This window comes from Eupeodes corollae, chromosome 1, assembly GCF_945859685.1.
Source record: "Eupeodes corollae chromosome 1, idEupCoro1.1, whole genome shotgun sequence".
In the NCBI taxonomy this organism is placed as follows: Eukaryota; Metazoa; Arthropoda; class Insecta; order Diptera; family Syrphidae; genus Eupeodes; species Eupeodes corollae.
The window spans coordinates 10,286,459-10,300,362 of record NC_079147.1 but is presented as its reverse complement, the minus strand read 5'-3'; the positions used below and the strand labels follow the sequence as shown (position 1 = coordinate 10,300,362).

The window sequence follows — 13,904 nt, the reverse complement described above, 5'->3', positions numbered from 1 at the left end:
ACTAATTCTGCAAAAATGTATGGCTATAGATGCAAGATACATTCATTCGCCCCACATGTGTATGATGGAGTGTTGGAAAGGATGAAAAAAAATAATATCTATGCACGACGACGACTGCGAAGATCAAGACGGAGACGAAGGCTAAGACGAAGATGAAAACGACTTGAGAACGTTTTGTGGAGTTTTTATACGTGAAAATTGTTTAAGAACTTCTTTGCGAGCGCAAAAACTTCACAAAACGAAAGATAACTGCAGCCGCATCGCGCACGGATACGCTCCAAGATGCGCAGACGTGGATAGCACGCTGACCTAGGGCAAGAAGAGGAGATGTTGGTCGGCTGGTTTGTTGGTTGGTCGGTTATAAGCTGGACGACTGGTGCCAAGCCGAGCGCACAGGTGGATCGCTCGGATCGGATTGGATTGGTTTTAGCTTCGACTTGGACTTAAGGAAACACTGTGCTGCTTCATTTTCTCTTGAACTTGCGCGCGATTATCTTGTATTATGCGGATGGCTTGACTGGGGATGCGGATGGATGGTTCGTTGAATGGATGGATGGACGGATAGATGGATGGATGGATGGATAAAAGCCTCTCACACAGATGGAGTATGTTTTCAGGTAATGAACTGGCAAGATACAGTGTTGACTATACACTATTTGCAGGTAGATATAGTTATGGTCAATGCCATGGAACATGGAATATGAAGATGATGACGACGACAACGAAGACGGCGACGACGACGACGACGACATCGTCTTCCGTCGGTAAGTCGGTGATGGTCTTCAAAATCTCTTCGCGCACAGCTGTAAATAACTCGATGGCATAGTAATTTATTTTCAAGAACACAGCACCACACCACCCGACCGACCGGCCGACCGGTGAGGCTCAGCGACGACTCGGCGCGGTGATTCCTCTCTCGTCTTCGATCCGATCCGATGTGATCTTCTTCATTTTTCTTGATGTTGTTGTTGTTTTTGTTATATTTTGCTGCTTTTTATTGTACTTATGTATAACCAAGTTGTTGTGCATGGATTGTTTTTAGTGTTGATTTGCCTCTGTAATGCACTTTAATTTGGTGTTTTACGAATGGCTGGAATATATGGAGGAAGAATATCGATCGATATATGATGCATCTGGGAACACCACCACTGCACCGGCCAGCTCCAGGTTATAATATACGTTTGTCGGTAGTGCTCTGCACTGCACTTCGATGTGGTGGCGGTTATGGTAGAGAGTATATTATATGGATAAAGATGAGGCATGTTCAGCTCAGCCCAACCTGTAAGTCGTGATAATTTCAACTAATTACAGCAAATCAAGAGAAAATTTTTACAAATACCAATAGTGTTTATCTAGGAAATATAATCTAAGGGCATCCTTCATCATGTGTGTTTTAGTTTTTTTTTTATAGTGCGGCCCTAAAGTTTGCCACAATAAGGCATGATGATGAGGGGTTATTCACCTGATACACATTATGGACAGAAGTAATTTTTCTGAGAAATGTTCATTGAGTGATGACGAAACATTAATAAACGTTTAGCTATAATTCGCACAATAACAAACATTCTTCAGCTAAATTAGGGCGGATGATGGAAGTAACTAAATGCTTTTTAAAATAATGTACATTTAAAGGAAATACTCTAAATTTAACTAAAAAAAATCAATCATGGTTTTAAATACATAAATAATAAAAAATATTAAAACGATGTATACATTTCACATGTAAAGTTTTAAAATTTAAGTTTTACTTAGTTTTATAAATTGTAAGATATTTGACAATTATTTTAATGTAAATTAGTTTATAACCGCAACTTCTGTGTGGAAGATTTACTATGTATGGTCTTGGAATTTTATAACGATGTCCCTATTCCAAAGACGAAAGAGTTTTTAATTTAAAGTTAAAAGAAGAGGACTAGTTCATGTCTCTTAAAATTATCTATGCTTTAAAAATATTGCGTATACGCCACATATTCCTTTTTGGAGATGCATACATTAACGCTTTACATAATATTTGTTAAGTAAGTAAATTTTGACAGTTTTAAAAAATATAATTTAAACGAATTGAGAAAAGGCAAAAATTCAAACCAAACAAAGCGTAATATAAGCTTTAAGCACCTTTTCTGACATTAATAAATGTCAACGAGTTTAATGCTTAAAATTAGCTTTTTTAGCAGATTTAGTTTTAGATTTAATAAAAAGTATTATGCTCATGACACACAGCGATACATGGTCTGTTTTTAAGTTTTAAGAAATTTTAAAAATATATATACATATTTAAACTGTACCTTTTGCAAACAATCAGAAAATCAATGAACAATTATATATAAGGAATTACTTACGATCATTGCAAAATAAAGACCAAAAAGTGGAGCAATGTTTTACATTGTTTTGTAGAAATTATTGAATTAGTAATTATCTTTCGAATCTTTCAATACAAGTAGTATTAGATGGATTGAAAATCAAAAAACTGATGTGCCCCAGGGTTCTGTTCTATCTCCAACACTCGTTCTCATTTGTATTTATTTTTATGCATACCATATACCGAATATCAGTCAAAGAAAAACTGAATATAGAGAACCTTGGTTTGACAAAAAATGCATAAAGGCGAGAAGCCTTTCTTAAGCTTGGCTGAAGAAATACCGGAAGTATAATACAAATTTTTCAAAGGGCCGTTACATGGAGAATAATCAGAATTATAAACTTCTCTGCCTAAAAAAGAAAAAAGACTATTCGGTCTACAATTTACTATTAGCCCGAATCTTAGTTCAAATAGACTACAAGCATATTTCGCGCAATTGTTAAACCCAGACTCGTTTTATTTAGAAATAAGAATGCCGCTTAAGTTCGATACAGTATTGCAAAATGTATACATGACTACCAAATCATCAGCGTGCAATGGCCAATGCTTATCAGAATGATTCCAAACGAAATCATAAGTTAGACAGGGCTGTGCACTCAGTCCAAGATTGTTTGCATTCTCCAAAGTGATGGTGGTGGAAGATCGGGTGCAAGATAACAATGGCACTATAATGGTGAAAGAGTAGAGTTTCGTGCATGTTCCGACTAAGAAGAGAACTCCTTAATCTAAACTACATTCCTCACAGTGAGGACTTACCGATTTTATGTAACCTGTGCAACTTGAGGAAGCGCATTGATGTTTTTAATTTTGTTGGACGATGTACGATATTAAGAGAAATAAGAAGACTTATCCTAGGCAGTGACTTTCTTTTAAATACTGATATCAGAAGTCTTCTACAGATTGGATGTCACAAAGTTATATGCATATTGCAAAACAGCACTTAAATATAGACACCAAATTTTAAATGAAGCTTTTTAATCTTAAACTTTTTTTAATTTATATATAATGTAGTAATAAACTATCCGGGAATGTTGTTCAAAATTAATAAAAACTTAATTAAGTTGCTGTAAATACAGAGTTTATTTATTGTTCTTGTTTTTTAATTTACAATTTTTTATTTACCTGTAAATACAGAAACGACATTTAAAGTTTTTATTTAATTTAACTATTAATATTCCCTCTCTACAAAAACACGTTTTAGTTTTCTTTGACAATTCTTATTTGATTTTGTTATATTTTAATAAATTTGACAGAAGAGAGTTCTGTTGCTTTCATTTCTTAACTAGGGTTCGGATTCGGATAAAATATTATATTAAAGATAATACATTTTCTTTACATATATAAAGCTACGAGTATATTTTTAGTTGTCAATCAGGTCAATGCCATGCGTCATATTGATTGTATTAACCAAATTATTGCTAAAAATGTATGTTTCAATAAAATCAAAATCTAATCTAATCTAAAACCGTCGTACTGTCAAGTACAGAGATTTGTTCTTTAGCCGAACTACGCGAGTGTGGAATGCTTTCCACACTCTGTCTTTCCCATTCATTGCGATATTCATGAATTCCTTTCGTTTGCGCTTATTATAAAAAAAGGAAACATTTAAAAGTGTTTTATTTTTAGCTCTATCTCGTTGCCTCTTACCGACAGGTTTCTAAGCTCGATTCTAGTTTTGAATGTCACAAACCAAATGTTAAGGTAAACATTTTCTGTTCTTGAAATTTCAAACAGACAGTAATTCAAGCATCTTTTAATCTCCAACGCCCGATTGATAAGCCAGTTGGCTGTTAATTTTGACGCTCTTCCTGTTCCCAGAATTTTAAACAATTTTCCACTTCAATGAACGATTTTTGTTTGCACCTTGAAACCAAAAATTTCGCCGGGATAGTATACCATTTGTTGGTGTTTAATGTTGTCGAAATCCACTGATCAAGATTTTATAACTATCCTTCTGTACAAGTACTTATCCGAATGTATACAAAACGCCAAAAACAAGCGAATACTTCTCTCATTATAGCTTCAGTCCAATTTCAATTACGACTCTTCTTTCCAATGTTATAAATATAATATAATTTTCAGCTTAGTAAATATCTTAGAAGCTTTTTAATGACTTTTGTAGCAAAAGGACAATAATTCTAACAATGCAGTCAAATTCTAATCCTGTTTCCTAATGGCTGCGTTTAGGGTACTCGAAATGTGAACAAAATTGTTGCTACGTCAAGAAATAAATCCAAACTCGGATCGGTATTGAAATTGTCGAAATTGTCCTTTGCACAAACAATTCAGATATCTTGTCTGACAACCCACTTACTTTACAGCTAGAAATTAACAAAGCTTCCATAATATTGTAAAAATTATGGTTTTCCAAATTCGTAACAGGTCATTAGATTATAGTCGTAATAGGCCTCTTGGGAATGATGCTATTGAAATAGTTGACGAATTTAAATACCTTGGTTATTTAATAATCTATGACTTAAACGTCCATGCAAATGTTAAGGAAAAAAACTAAAGCAGCGAAATTGGCTTTAAACAGCATGTTGCCTAATTTTTCGGAAAAATAGAACAATTAACACGACCTTTTACAAATATTTTAAAAAAACCTGAAGGCAAATGCAGATACTTAACCAAGATAATGCGTCGAGCCTGATTAAAATCTCCAAAAAATTTATAACATCTGATTTAACAAGAGTTAGAGCCCTATCAAAAAAGTTGTGCTATCTAGAAGAGGTGGCGTACAAATTTGCATTCTCACTACGAATTAATAATCTGGAAGAATAAAAAAACATTGTTGTACGATAGCCTGCATAGATGTCGCGTTTTTTCAGCGACGAAATTTAGCACATTGCTCCAAATCATCATCTAAACGTATCTATCGACAACTATCTTTTAATCTTCTTCTTCGTTTCCGGCTTAAAGTAGCAGCATTTTAATTTCTCCTGGAGCACAGGGCGGCAACCAGTTCCTTCCACCTCTCTCTATTCCTAGCCCGGTACATCAGCTGGGACCACGTCTCCAAGTTTTGGGACCGAGCTTCCTTCATGACAGATGATCTCCATGATTCTCTTGGTCTTCCAGGCCGCCTTCTACCTTGAGGATTCCATTGAAAGCACTGCTTTGCAATGTTGTCGTCTTTCTCAATGCAGCGCCACTTTCTCTGCGCGATGTCAACATCCACTTTTGTATGCCCAGTCCTAAGCCACAGTTCATCATTAGAAATGGTTTGTGTCCACCGGATGTTCAGGATGTAACGTAGACAGCGGTTGACAAAAATTTGCAACCTTCTCGAGATGCCAGCAGAGCACTTCCACGTGTCGCAGACATATAGCAGCACGGATTTTACGTTGGACTCAAACAACTTTAACTTGGTACCGGAGTTCCAAACTTTAGAAAGCATTCCGAATGCACTACGGATCCTGTTGTTGTTGGTTTCGGCTGGTGTGCATTAACTTAGTCTTACTGGCATTAATCCTTAAGCCAGCCACCTCCACATTTTGTTGAAGAGATTCGCACAGTTTCTCTCTAAAAATACTGGAGATTGTTAGGAAACGCCACCAGCGGTGGTCCTACTAATACTTTAGAAATAAGCTCAGTTCATGAAAAAGCCCTATTTTCAAAGTAAGAACTTAGATTTAAATTATTGATCTCATAGAACTGACATAAATAAAATCTGAACCCTTTGTAACATTGATCAGATCGGAAATATTTTATTCTTTAAAGCTTTTATCAAATCTTACAGTAGACCCAAAAGCTCTACTTTTGCAGAAGTTTCCTTTCATTAGATGTATCAATATTTTAAATATTAGCCAAGTTTGGAAGTCTCTTGTAGGATATGCGTCTCATTCGAAAAAATATCGAGAGACCAATATTTGATCATGTTTTGAATCAAGAAGTTCTGCAACCCGTCTTTAAATACTTTAAAAGCTTGCTTTTTAAATATTGAGATTAAGACAGGTTATTATCTTTTTATTTTGACTAAACTCAAAGTTATTATTAATAATCTTGACTAAAAATTCTCATAAAAATATAAAAGTGTTTTAAAAAAAAACACTAATTTAAAAAAAAAAGAAAAAATGAATTGAAATCCAAAATTGTAGTTACTTAAAGTTCCGAAAGTTGCTTTGCAAATTCAAATTTTTCAAAATTCCTAAGATCTAAAGATCTTTAATTGAAATTTGAACAAATTTTCTTCTCCTCTTTTCTATACAAACATAAAAAAGCTAAAGTAATACTTTAAACTCAATGAATGTACGTTTCTAAAAAAACAAGACTCAAATAAAAAATGTTGGAATGGAAATGAAGTCATTCACATAAAAATTGTTTGTCAAAATATATTTGGCGCATGTGTGTAGATAAATTTTGAATATATTTTATTTTGACACAGATTCATTATTACATATTGATTTATTTCCCATGAGACTTTGCTTTATAAATAACTAAATATGTTATCTTTTAACAAATCGTTAAAACAAAGTGTCCCAAAGCCATTTAACAATTAAAAACCATCAAAAAAATTACCAAAAAAACGCTTCTTTTTTAATAATAATATAACTACATATAAATACATTATGTGTATAAATATTTTATAAGCTTTATTAAAACAACAAAAAAAAGAAAGATTTATAGAAAATTAATAGATTCCGTTAAATTAAGACAAATTTAATTTACACTGCCTTTAGCTCTATAGGTCATATATACAATTTTTAAAAATTTTGCTACTTAAAATAAAAACCATCACTCTTTCAAAACATGAGTTCTTCCTTTTCTTTTTTTGAGAATGAATGTATTTGTATACATATGTCATTTGTGTGATAAATATTAACATCGACACAAATCACTAATTTATTTAACTGAAAACCCATCAACTTGTGAATCATTTTTATATAAAATTAATTCAATAGATTATTCAGTATTTAATCGGCCATTCTCTAATAAATTTAAATAATTAATTCAACAATCTTCGAGGATTGAAGTCTACAACAACCAAAAACAAAGCAGACAGACTTGACAAATAAAATCTCAACAACAAAAAAAGAACATTTTGCCTAATTAAGCCTAATGTCGGTCAAAGCCTCTTTTGGGTAACGAACTAACAAAAACGCCAAAATCATAAAACAGTAACAAATCTGCTAAATCGATTTTTGTCTTATTCATATATTTTATTAAAAATATTCATGGGAATATTTTTGTATAAAACGACACTCGTACCAAAATCATATTCATACATTGACATTCATAAAAATCTCAGCTTAATTTAAATAAACACTACCAATTTTTGTGTGTGTTTTTTTTTTGAAGATATGAAAATGAATGAAATGATGAAAAAACCTAAGATTAGATATTTATTCAGCAGGGTGTGAAAATAAGCTAAATAGTCTTTTGTTTTATTTACGTGAAATTTATACAAAACCGATAGTAATCCCAGATTTTTGTTTTCAAAGAGCTTTAAGTGGTGATATATTTAGGTTTATGTTAAAAAGTTTACTTAATTAAGAGGATAAAAACTTCAAAACTAAATTTACTACTCACGGAAATTGTTTGTGTTTGGCAAATGTTTGTCTTGTCATATATGATTTAAGAGGCAAATAAGTGGCACTTTTAAAACCAAACTAAATTTACTTAAAGTTGACAAATATGACCATTCGTAGTCATTTAGGTGTGTCAAAGTGACATTTTGTGAATTTTTACCTGATCTCTAAACTTCAAAGAAAAGATCACTAAATGGAAAACCAAAACTATCTATAGATTCAAACTAACTTGGTCACACTATGAATTTTATTCTATAACAAAGTATTAGCGAGAAGAGTGACGCCAGCGTGATTGATATCCATAAATTAGAGTCAATAAGTCTGTTCCCTTCATTATGCTGATGTGATCGTGATGGACTGGACATGGCATAAAGTTGTAGGAACCTCATAACCTCTCATAACACACGATCGTTTATCTATCCCTTTACAGTGTACACCCTGGTCCTAATTGGGGGGAGGGCGCGGTGGTGGCCTTACATGTACAAATTACATGATTAAATACTGTGTATTATTTATATAATTTCTGATCAAACCATCACGTATAGAGCACAGCTCTAAACGTTCCGTGATCTATTGCAGAGTATCATTATTTATTTTTTCATATTAAAATTGTGTTTTTATTTTATTTTTGTTGAATGCTGTTTTGTGAAATGAAGCCCCATGAGTCTTATGATCTTCTATATACATATTTATACATTATTTGCTATTTGTAGCTCTTTTACCTCTTTCTATCTCTTTCTATCTGAACTGAAACTCGTATAGTAATTAAATGCAAACGACGTTTCTCAGCTGGAAGCCAGGAAATTCTCATTAAAATGTCTTTCTTCTATTTAGTATCCTCGACTCGTAGTATCTTTTAGATATAAATGTATATTTTTTTTTTGTATAAATAATTGTATTGAGTATACTCAACAACAAATGACCAACTGCTGATGGACAAATCGGTTGGAAGAGGGCTTTCAATTTATTATTATCTCATCCGTGCACAACACACGCATTGCTCTGCGCATATCCATAAGATTCTTCGAAAGTATCTTTGTATTTTTGTTTTTATGCGATCGATATTATGATCCATCGACATTTAGCAATCAAAATAGATTTTTATTGGAAAGTGCAATAAATCAACTTGAATTATTGGATTCAGGTCTACACAATCATAAAACATAAAATTTATACACTTAAAGAAAATTTTTACAAATTTTAGGATTTGATAATTTTACTTAAAATGTTTCGATTGTCAGAATGATTCGCAAAGCAGATCACATCAAGAAATTAAAAAAGGTTTGATCATCATCAGGACGAACATGACAATTATACACCGTTTTATAAAACCAAGCATGGAACTTGCTCTATTAACAATAAAATTAATGTGATGTGTAAATTCTAAGTTGGAACAGAAATGAACACCTTAATCTTTTAATGTGGAGACGCGACAGAGTTTTTGTGATATAAAATAGTCAAATACGCTACTGATTAGTTTTTAAGTAAAAGTTATCCTATTATGTTATTATAAGTTGAGGGCAAGGCTATTTTTCCCACATCAAAATGTGAAACTATCAATGTCGACTTGTAAAAGAATACGATCATGGGTGGACCTTTTATTTTAAAAATGTTCATGTCGTCAGCAAAAATGAGAAGTTCACTTGAGCGTAGACATGACGATACATCGTTAACATACAGGATGAACAGACCAAGATGGCTTCCCTGGGGAACACCAGATCGAGCAACAAAAGGTTCAGAATGACAATTTCTAAATTTTACCTCATAGGATCTTTTTTTAAGTTATGATTTAATCCAAGCTAAGAAAAGTGGTGGAAAACCAAGAGCTTTAAGTTTAAATAAAATAATTCCGTGGCGAAGTTGGTCAAAAGCTTTAAAAATCAATGTTTACACAGTCAACTTCATAACGTTGTTCTTAAGCGTTTGAACATATTTTTGGGAATGTAGGAGATTTCAAACGGTTGATCTTTTTTTCACAGAACCGTATTGCTGTTTACAAATACAATTCTTACTAAAAAAGCTACACTTGCGCAAACAACTTAAACACTTAAACACACACAATGCAAGAGAGCTTTGCAATGGGCCTGTAGTTGCTTATATCTGACTTGTTACCTTTCTTGAAAATTGGTGTTAGAAATGACTTCTTCCATATACTGGGATTTTTTGCCTGTTTTTAGAGAGAGTTTAAATAAGAACGTTAAAGTTATATTCAACAATTTGATCTTGTATTGAAAACGCTTCGGAGGAAAACCTCCGCCTTTGAAAATAAACATAAGTTATCATTGTAAAGTTGATTTGTAACTATTTTTTTAAGGACTCAGTAATTTTTCAAAAATAGATCCAAGCATAAAGCAGGATTTTGGTTTGTTGTTGTAAAGCAAATCAATAGATGATCTTATCGAGATAACTGAACGAGGAAAATAAAACACGGATATTGATAAGATTCATTTTCAATCCCCCCAATGAAAATTATTTGATATTTATATTACCACTACTTGGTACGAGTATTAAGACCTGTCCCTAGCAAAGGTTAGAAAATGATCGGTGGCACATTAGCCACGACGCTAGGCTTGTCCGAGGTTTCCTCAGAAATTGAACCCGGAATAATCGGTTGGGATTGCTTTTCCTGTCCCTGTAAAAAAAAAAAACAAGAGAATAAACGGTCGGACTATGCTCTTTCCGTCATACACTTAGACGAAGTGGACTGCGGAGTAAAACAGGGCTGAATTTGCTTCCTGTCCCTTGCAGCAAACCAGAAGATAATTAGTGCTTTGCCTTAGAGGACAAACTATGTCCATAGCTCAACTAGAAAAAGTTAAACACAGAATAATAGGTTAGGAGTGAAGCTCTCTGTCCCTAGCAGAAAACTAGAGAATAAATGGTTTGCGTAAGCTTGTCCGTCATACACTTAGAAGAAGTGGATGGTGGAATGAACAGAGGAAAAAAATAATTCGGTAACCAACAAGTACAAGACGGCCCTGTACTCAAGGTACTAACAGTTTTCGGGAATTCCTTCCTATACATATTAGATAGTACTTAAACACGTGAAAGGTAAAAGATGAACCTTTTTTGATTTGTAAATATCGTGTTCTCATTTAACTCCACAAACTAAATTTAAACTTTGATACCCCTTTTATATTTCTGTCATTCGATGTTTTCTACCTTTTTTTAGTGGCTTCGAAAAAACATTATTTTATTAAAAATTTAACAAAATTTAACAATTTCTATATTCTCATGCAATATTTCTATGTTTTTGTTTTGCTTTTCTGTCTGGAAAATATAATCACGTAACATCATATTGAGTTGAAGCATACACGGAAAGAAGTGTATGGAATTTATGACAATGCTAGTATGGCCTGTAGACCCATACTAAAAAGTACCGATGATATTCCTACATTGTCTTGCAAGAACTCCTATAAGTATGGGATTATGTACTATACTGTATGGTACCACAATCTTTGGTTGTAACACAAGGGCTAACTTTTGTCGACGTTACTATTCTCAGTATGGCCAAATTAACTATGCTTACATTTTTGTATCCAATGGAAATCTTCTAAGCCATACAGTATTGCTCTCACAACCATACTGACATTGTAATATTCGCAATGTATTTCTTTCCATGTAGCTTCCCTACTCTTCTCCGTATTATACCCGGCTTAGTTTAAATTATAACTTAACAGCACTCCCAAATAGTTGAACTCTAGCACAGTTTCAATTCCATCATTTCTAAGATGCCAAGTTTCTTCATGCTATCTTCTAGTTTGACAACTCTCATAAATCATTGTCTTTGTTTTGTGGAATTTTATATGTTCATTTATTTATTCCAAGTTTGGCAATATTACTGGAGTCTTTTTATTTGGAGTTAAAGTGAGAACTTAAAATTCAGACAGCAAAACATGGTCATCCACGTTCAATAGCACCTTTTTTCATCAAAAATAACTTTACCAGGAAGAATATTACAGATATCATCAATAAATAGTGCAAAAAGTAGAGGGCTGAGAATGCACCCTTGTGGAACCCCTGCATAAACCCATAGTTCTGAATTTAATATTGTTAAGAAATTGGAATAACAGAATAGATTATTAGATGCTATTTTGTATATCAGAACCTGTTTGTTAACCGTGTCAAATGCAGCTTTGAAATCAACGAAGAAAACATAGAGTTTGTTATTTTGTTCTATTTGATTGGTACCTTTGGATTTGATCCCTGCCTATGCCATCTAAAGTTTTTTTTTTCACGGATACTGCCTCTTGCGAGGAATTGACAAATTCTCCAAGAGTAATTCTTGTCATAAAAAGTGCCGTTCGGATCCGGTGTAAAACTGTAAGTCCCCTCCATCCCTGACAACAGTTCTCGCACACAGGAATGGTTGAGAGTTTTAAGTCACTAAGCCCTAGTTTTTGACGGACTGTTGCGCCAGCTAATTTCTTTCGTAGAGTATTCTCGCAAATATGAGTTAAGAATAGAAAATTCTCGGGCTGGTTCAGATGTGGACTTCAGTGAAACTAGATGGTATATAGCCATCGTTAAAAAGAAGGTTAAAGAAATCTACAAAGAAGGTTTTGAGTTGTTCATTACTTTTTTTTTATTCAATTGGAATGGGGTATATTATAATAATCGTTCTTTCATTTAACACCACAAATTTTGTTTGTGTCCTTCAATTAATCTGTCTTGCAATGTTTTCTATATTTTTTTTAAGACCTTGATGATCAAGATAAACTGACATTCTATATTTTTTTTTCTTATTAATATGTTGCCGTTAACAATATTTTCCAATTTCTATATTTTCGTGAATTATTTCTATGTTTTTGGTCTGCTTTTCTGTCTTCATAATTTAATCCTGTTAAAGGAAGAATAAGAGAGTTCTTAAATGTATCAAATATATTATTTGCAGAAACTTTTTTGTAGAAATATTTTCAATGTTTAGCTATTTTTTTATGAATGTCAAATTATTGTTTGAAATATCCCAATTTTATGAATTATTTTAACTCTTTTCGGCGATGTTTTTTGTTATTTTGTGGATTCAATTCCTGAACTTCAAAGAATTGATTAAGATGTACTTAATGGTTAAGTATTAGGCTTTTCAAAAATGCAGTATTACGACTTAAGTTTATATCAATGGGGAACAGTTTTTTTAAATAGCGGTAAAAAGACTGAATCTGTACTGTCACCAATAATTTTAAAAGCTCTGCTTACGAAGAGATTACTGTAACCTGCTAAAATATCAGCTCAAAAATAGGAGTTACACTTAACTTTTGAACTTTTAAAGGTTTTGTGGATTTAAGCCACTTTCTTTGTATATTTTTTTCAGTGTAGTTTTTCTTCAAAAAATCCAATGAACAAATTTTGACCGAGTTGCCGGATTCTCCATCATCAAGAGATATCGATAGTTTTATTTGTTTTGTTTTTTTAGTGAAGTTGTGGTGTGGTTGGCGCTTCAAAAAATAAATTCTCAGGAACTGTTGAGACAGGTCAAAAGGTGACAAAAGACTACAACGGAAAAAACTGCTACTTCTATTTTCAATACGACAGCAACGACCGACGACAACGAACGTCGCGAGACGTGACAAAATGATCTGCTCGATGCCACAGAAAAATAAATAACAAGACCATGCCCCTTATACACCACATTTAATTCGTTATTTTGCTATTTTACTTATTTTAATTTTTGTTTTCTATTTTTGTGCAATTTCAGAAGTCGTTTACGTTGATCCTACAAGCCTTGGATATGTACAACACCTCCTATCCAGGTAATTATTGTTGCCAATATGCCATACCCACTTTGGCAAGTTTATATACTATAGTCATGTGTTTTTGTATTTCTGTTACTTGTAACTTGTTACTGGATTGTGTCGAGTGTAGCGCTTCCTCCTTTTGTTGTTTGGCTTTATTTCCACAGAAATAGGTAAACGTGCATGCAACAAACTAAGCGTTAGCGTCAACAGTTGCAGTTGCAGTTTGCTGCAAGTGTTATCTGTTGTAGCTAAAGCTGTAACGCTTCGCTCTAAAGGCTGATA

The 13,904-nt window shown here is 33.1% G+C and overlaps 1 protein-coding gene across 1 annotated transcript in view; it reads left to right on the top strand.

Annotated features, from left to right (window-relative positions):
* Positions 1–13,904, top strand: part of LOC129939847 (protein serrate) — a 130,943-nt gene that overhangs the window by 77,281 nt on the left and 39,758 nt on the right. Inside the window, exon 4 of the mRNA XM_056048015.1 lies at positions 13,583–13,637. Coding sequence (XP_055903990.1) covers positions 13,583–13,637 — 55 coding nt within the window. The remainder of the gene's footprint in view (positions 1–13,582; positions 13,638–13,904) is intronic.